The sequence below is a fragment of the Limulus polyphemus genome, unplaced genomic scaffold (genome assembly GCF_000517525.1).
Source record: "Limulus polyphemus unplaced genomic scaffold, Limulus_polyphemus-2.1.2 Scaffold4262, whole genome shotgun sequence".
Taxonomy (NCBI): domain Eukaryota; kingdom Metazoa; phylum Arthropoda; class Merostomata; order Xiphosura; family Limulidae; genus Limulus; species Limulus polyphemus.
Genome location: NW_013669872.1, coordinates 12080 through 19732, shown reverse-complemented (window position 1 = coordinate 19732; position 7653 = coordinate 12080). Strand labels below are relative to the sequence as shown.

General features: G+C 34.5%; 1 protein-coding gene across 1 annotated transcript in view; it reads left to right on the top strand.

Annotated features, from left to right (window-relative positions):
• The window catches only part of LOC106470875 (sodium/calcium exchanger 1-like), a 22853-nt gene that overhangs the window by 11906 nt on the left and 3294 nt on the right, over positions 1-7653 (top strand). Inside the window, exons 3-7 of the mRNA XM_013931451.2 lie at positions 609-676; positions 871-1038; positions 2072-2232; positions 3166-3401; positions 4484-4846. Coding sequence (XP_013786905.2) covers positions 609-676; positions 871-1038; positions 2072-2232; positions 3166-3401; positions 4484-4846 — 996 coding nt within the window. The remainder of the gene's footprint in view (positions 1-608; positions 677-870; positions 1039-2071; positions 2233-3165; positions 3402-4483; positions 4847-7653) is intronic.

Here is a 7653-nt window from a genome sequence, read left to right as displayed (position 1 = left end):
AACGTTTCAAGATGCGAGACTTCACTGACTGACTTAACCTCAGTGTAATCACGTGTGTATAGTTACAGTCGTACTGTTTATCCTTACACCAAATGTTAACTCTGTTAGTCATTATTAAGTTGGGTTTTAGTTTTCTTTTAATGTATTTTTTATACAAAGTTATTGTTAAATCTTGATTTCGATCTAATTATTAATTGATTAATGAGCTAATTAAATTCACTGTATATATATTTTTTTCATATTTCCCATGTTACATAGTTATAATTCGAGCACTAGTTTTATTAAGCCTATTTATGAAGTCTCCCACGTTACATATTTACAATTCGAGCACTGGTTGCATTAAGCCTATTTATGAAGTTTCCCGTGTTACATAGTTACAATTCGAGCACTGATTTCATTAAGCCTATTTATGAAGTTTCCCGTGTTACATAGTTATAATTAATCTTATAAAAATGAATAAGGAAATATCGTAGATGTTAAAATTATTCGGGATGTTTTATCTTATCCTGTTGAACTTAAAGTCAAACATGACATCTTTATTTCAGATATTTTAATTTCTTTCTGACAAATCCTTACACTGTAATGTAGATATTAATTAAACTCCACAGAAAGATCAGAAGAAGACCATATTTCTGGAAGCACACTAGACAAAGAATACTTAGCCAGTTTTATCAAGGTAAAATCTCAACGGTTTTCTTTAGCATGAAAATAGTACATTTATTTATTTATTTGTTTTATTCTGATTGGATAAAGTATGATTTTAGTTTTCGTTTAATTTTTTTTTATGATTATATATATAATGCCTTTTCTGTAGCTCTTTGGGTTATACAGTATTGGCCAAATAAATTAATGTTTTGTTTCTGTCCAAAGGATGTAAAGAAATACCCTGACTTATCTGATGAAGAGGTCGTTTGCTTAGTTGCAGCTCAACTCACAGAGCAAAAGGAACATAGCCCACTGTGGTATCGTGTTAGAGCTGTTAGAAATATCACAGGAGGAAGAAAACTAAAACCTTGTCTCAATCGGAAGCTACAACAAGTCAGTAACGTATCAAGTTCAGATATGGTTTAGTGGCTCATTTTGAACGTTTTGATAGCAATAGACGGATCTGTGAATCAAATCAGGGTGTTTTCAAATAGTAGAAACAATTGTGTGAATTCGGTAGAAATATAAGACAAAAATTATAAATGAAAAATAACTTAAATCCAACTATCGAGATACAAACTATACTAAACAACACATAATAAAAATCTAAATTATTAATATTTCTTACTGAATACACGATGATAACCTGTTGGAAAACAATTTATTGAAAAACAACACCGAAATTTGGTTTTCTGGTAACAGTTGTTAAATCATTCATAACTGGTTGTTAAATAACTTCCGATACCAATAACTGATAAGAATAATAAATCGTTTCGTTAGTAAAAATTGTCTAAACGTCTGTCATACTTACTGATTATTTTTTCTAAGTTACCACCGACTGAAACACTCGGTGTTACGTTTGTTTGTTATTATTAAACATATATTTAATATTTTACTCGAATTTTTGGAATTAAAATCCAAATTAAATTTAATACTAGCTGTAGCAATGACGTTTCAGTGGGTCGCTTACGTAGCTAAAGAAATATAATGTAGCTGTTGCGTGGACAATAATGTTATATTCAAAAGCTTGAGTCAGATTGTCAGATCTCGTTGGCATTTAGCATCTGTAATATATTATTATTTTGTCTCAAGCCTAATATCTGGTATGCCAAGTGAATATACGTTGAATAGGTGGAAAGAAGAAGTAACAGTGACTTGAGGTTTGAAGATAGACAAGGAACAATGAAAATATTTAGGCCTATTCACAGTGAAAACAAGAAGCCAAAACGCAATATATTTTACTATATTTATTAGGCCTAATTATGATTTCGCTAGCTTAGGCGTTTTACACTTTAAAAATGAAAACACTTCTAAAATTGTTTGGTAAAAAAAAGGTACAACAAGCGTTTAAGTTCTCAAGAAATGAATAAATAAACTTTTTCCCAGAGACTGATTTTGGTTAATGAATATTTGTTTGTTCTTGTAGGTGTATAAAACAATCTTAGATAAAAAACAAAAAACTTGCGATGATCGGGATGTCGCCATCGTAGAGTTCTGTGCTGCCACCTGTGCTTGTATGGAAAATGCTGGACACGTAGCAGTCAACGTTCATCGTTATGGTAACATATCCTGTCCTGTATCATGCGGGTAAGAGTAGTTAGTGTCCGGTCCTGTATCGTGCAGGTTAAAATAGGTAATGTTCTGTCCTGTATCGTGCAGGTTAAAATAGATAGTGTTCAGATCTGTATCGTACTGGTTAGTGTAAATAGTGTCCAGTCCTGTATCGTGCAGGTTAAAATAGATAGTGTCCAGATCTGTATCGTACTGGTTAAAGTAAATAGTGTCCAGTCCTGTATCGTGCAGGTTAAAATAGATAGTGTTCAGATCTGTATCGTACTGGTTAGTGTAAATAGTGTCCAGTCCTGTATCGTGCAGGTTAAAATAGATAGTGTCCAGATCTGTATCGTACAAAAAAAGAGTAGTTAATGCTCAATCCTATATTGTGCAGGTAAGAATAAACAGTGTCCTGTTCTGTATGATGCAGGAAAGAGTAGTTGGTGTCCAGTCCTGTATCGTACTTATCACAGTTTATTGGCTTTGAGATAGTGAAAAGTGATTCACGACTTTATGGTTCGCTTGTTTTATTGGTTTCTTCTGTTTGTTATTAGGAAACCGTTAAAAATTAAACATATGAGCATTATTGAAATTGGATCATTTACTCTACGATACAGTAGTTTCAAAATTGCGATTTATTAGAAGTAACTAAATGTGTTTTAGACATTTTTATAGCATGCGACACCTGTTGTTTTATTCTTACACTGTTAAAGAAATATTTTGAAAAATTATTTCATCGCTCACAAATAATAAGTTTTATTTATATTTAAAATATAAAATGCTAAAGTTTATTTTAAATATTTCTAAATTATTTATCATTCAAATGTTGTGGTTAATTCATTACTTTCTGGTTAAGGGTTTACGTTCAATATTTTATGTTTGTGTTGATTAATTAATGTCGAACTGTCATATCGGTAGTCACAATCCTTCTTCGAAGTTCAATTTTCATGTTTCCTTGTTTTGAAGAATTCAAACACTAGATGGCACTGCAATTGCTGGAGAGGATTACGTGCCATTGAAAACGACATTAACGTTTGAGCCGAATGAAACAGTAAAGAAAATATTTGTGGAGATCATCAACGACAACCAATGGGAACCTAATGAATCATTCTATCTAAAATTAAGGGTTAGTGAAGCCGATCGAAGACACGCTACTCTTGGACGACTTTGTACTATGGAGATTACCATTATAAATGATGACGGTACTTATTTATCTTCTTACCGTATAAGATGCTTCGTGTAATTATGTATTATTAGTAGTCCAAACACCTCTTATTACTTATTACGCCTATTTTAGCATTAATTACAAGACGAAGGTCGCAGTTTGACCACTTTTTAGTACTGACCAACATCAGAGACATTTGAGAGAGAGTTATGAACAATAGTTTGTTTGTTTGTTTTAACGTAAAGCTACACAGTAGGATATCCGTGATATGTCTGCAGCAGGGATCGAACTCCGGATTTAGCTTTTGTAGTCCCGTAAACTTCCCGCTGACCCACTGGGGAAAAACGAATAACGGTAAACAAGGATATTGTATAGTAGATACGAATCGGCTGTTTATCTTCCAAATGAACAGTACAACCGACCGATTATCTATCAAATAAACAGTTAGCCCGACTGTTTATCTACCAAATAAACAGTAAAAAAACTGCTGTTCATTTGGAAGATAAATGGTTACACTGGTAGATAAAAAAGTCACAGTTTAAAGAGTAGTTCGATGTTCTCAGAGTGTTTCTATTAAAAAACAACAACTAACAAAAACAATCAAGACGTGATTTCTTGCAGAACAAGTTTTGTTTTTTTCTTTATTATTGAAAAACCACATTTTAAATGTTTTGGGTCCTAGAAAAAAAAATTAAACATGTCAAAAATATTGTTTCAGACCCACGCCTCACAAGTTACACAATAAGTTCCTTTTTACCAAGATCTGGCATGGCTTGGTGGTTAGGACAGTCAGCCTACGAACCCTACCACTGGACATACTAACCTTTTCAATCCGTGGGGCATTCTAATGTGACAGTCAATCCCACTATTTATTGGTAAATAGTAGCTCAAAAGTTGGCGTTGGGTGGTGTTTCCTCTGGTCTACCACTTCCCTAGTTCAAATAGCCATTGAAAAAGAAAAAGAAGAAGAAGAAACTGTCATCCTCGTGATTCATGTAAAGTTCAGATTTTACTAACGTTTTTTTCGATTCAAGGGAGTTCACATGTATTTCAACGCCTTTCAGATGTTTAATTATTACCTACTAATTTGATTACGATATCTGACTTTTATTTTTGCAGAACCTGGAATTTTGCAGTTGAAACATCGTCATCTTCTAATTAAGGAAAATGTCGGAAGAGCTGTCATTCCGGTGATAAGAACGCAAGGTATCGATGGAACTGTAGCCACTAGATGGCGTAGTATTAACGGAACTGCTTTGAACGGACGGGATTACGTGGGAGGAGAACGGGAACTTCAATTTGGAAATGGTGAAGTAGAGAAGTATATCGAGATCCCTATAGTAAATAACCTTAGTCCTGAGAAGGATATGAACTTTGAGGTAGAACTTTTTGAACCCAAAGGAGGCGCTACGATTGGTAAAGTCAAACGAGTGACCGTCACAATCACCAACGATGATGGTAATTTAGTCCGTTTGTTATTTCGTTAATGATAAGAACCATTAGAAATTTGAATGGTATTTCTGACGAGAACTTTTATAAGTAGACGATTCCTAGGTTACTCTAGGGTTTTAAAGGCTGTTCCAAATTACTACAATCAAGTATTTTATTCAGAAGTTTAGCAGGTCGCTAGTTCTATCAAATAAGTTATCAGTGACCTTATAGAACATTGTTATACCGAGTCACTTTCTTACTAGTCTTAACACTACAAAAGAGGTGAGGGATTATTAAGTGTTAGCATATGCGCACATGCAGGAGACGTCAGAAAACGTTTGATATAGATAAAGCCATTATTTGTTCTATAGAAAGTTTTTGTTTCGGATATTCGTGCAAAGCTATCTGCGCTAGCCAACTCTATTTTTGAACTGATAGTCTAGAGGGCATGTAACTAGTCAAAGCAACCACCGAAAACTCTAATTAAATAGTTGAATTTGACTGCGACTTTTATAACTTACCCATGACCCCAAAGTACGGAGCCCGACTTTGTGGTAAACGGACACAAATCTACAGCAAAGAAAGCTAACCATTAGGTCAGAGTTTCAGTAGTTTTATGCAGATGTTCTACAGTTAGTTAACGTCCATGTGAACAGGATGTGAGTGGTCGTAAGTTTGCTAAAGTTACATACCTCAGTGGTCATTTGATATAGCTTTTACTTGCATGACCATTATTTTGTGTCATCAGATCTCTTGGGATGTGGAGGGGGTAGTAAAGACCTCGGACCACTCGGGTGACATTGATATTTTCTGTTTTCCTTTTCACAAAGGAAATACTTAACCAAATTGCACGAAACGTAGTCTAAGCTTACTAACTGGTATAGCTTCTGCTTAAAAATAATTCATATCCTTTGATTTAGTATTTTTATCATTTTAAGGCAGCGAATCTTCTAAAGTTTCGTATTAGACACTGTTTTGAAAAGAAATGCTTCATTTTGTCTTAGAATTTCTTTATTGTTGATCAGAAAATTCCATTTCATATATCCAGTCAATTTGGTTGATTTTGAAACTTTATTTTACCGGTTGCAGTAGTTATTAATTCTGACTATAAATCGTAAAAAAATACCACATAAAAAGTCAAATATTTATAAGTGACGTAAGAAATTATATTTCAAAATGGCGTCAGGTCAGGCTAGGTAACAATGTTTCTGCTAACAATATAGTTGTTTGAGATCAATTTATGTCTGTTGAATATAATTTATTGTCAGTATAAGTTCGTTTATTTATGTGCGTTGTTTGAATATAATAAACTTAACAATAATATTCAATAAATTTGAGACAACGAAGTATTTTGTCGCCATCTGCTGTACTCTCTAAACCTAATAAGGCTTACCACATGTCTTGTCACGGAAGAACATGTACGTAACTTTCAAATAGATATAATGTAAAACGAAAACATTTTCAAGAATGAAAAAAAACATCCAAAGTAATTATAAAAAAAAATCAAAGATCTGTAGTTTGTTCCTAAATCTTCTGAACTTCCCATTAGATTCCTTCTTACAGGATTTAGGTCTTGCTACTTCCCCACAGAACTGTAAGTTACTTCTCAAGCCCCCTTATTCATTTTGTGGTATTTAAACTTCACCTGTAACTATATTCAAAGCTGAGCTCATTAGCAGTTGTTCAGATCACATCTTGTGAGATCACCAAATAAAATCGGTGAAAAACGAGGAAAGTTACTTGAGAAACAAAACATGAATAATTGTTTGTTTGTTTTGAATTTCGCGCAAAACTACACGAAAGCTATCTGCGCTAGCCGTCTCTAATTTAGCAGGGAAGGCAGCTAGTCATCACCATCCAACGCCAACTCTTGGGCTACTCTTTTTTACCAACGAATAGTGGGATTGACCGACACATATTATAACGCCCCACGGCTGAAAGGACGGGCATGTTTGGTGTGACGGGGATTTGAACCCGCAGATTGCAACATGAATAACTATATTCTGAAGGGATGGTAGTTTCATATCAATTATAAACCCATGCTTCGAGAGGGATGGACGGAATGTTTAATAAAATTTATAAGTGTTATTATAGGACAGATTCCTCGGAGCTGCCCAGAAATGCACTTTTCAACACTACTTTAATTTGTCTTTGCAAATTACACTGAATAACTGTTACAAAATGGCAATTCTAAAATGTTTTTGAACTAAAAATTTTTGAAACAGAGTAGAATTATTATTTCTAATAAAAGTTTCAAACTTGCTATGTAGGTGTGCACTCAAACCCTGAAAGGTGCTCACCAGTCGTGATAGGGAAATGTTTAAGCTTGATATGTAGGTGCACACTCAAACCCTGAAAGGTGCTCACCAGTCGTGATAGGGAAATGTTTAAGCTTGATATGTAGGTGTGCCCTCAAACCCTGAAAGGTGCTCACCGGTCGTGATAGGGCTAGAAACGGAGCTGGGAGTTCGTCTCCCCTTGAATTAATAAAATTGGAATGATAACTGAAGCAGGTACTTTAGAACTGTAGGATACTGCACTAGGACTTTGGTCTGACTTAACATTCTCTCTTCTTTAAGCGCAGAAATCACTTTCTCTTCTGCAACAGTTAGATAGTTTAAAGAACAATGAAGTCAGCCAACCGAAAACGTGTGATAAGTGAAAACACCGAACGCGATGTACACTTATATCCGAGTCCTTCCTTTCCTGTTCCGAACCATTTCCTCCTGTTATTGCGATAATCTGTACTTACCTGTCGAACACTAGTGAGCCTAAGTACAATTGTCAGATTTTGTTAGAGGAAGGATAGTTGGTCAAGCAGATGGTGGAATAAGTCAGCGGCAAATTTCGCAGAATGT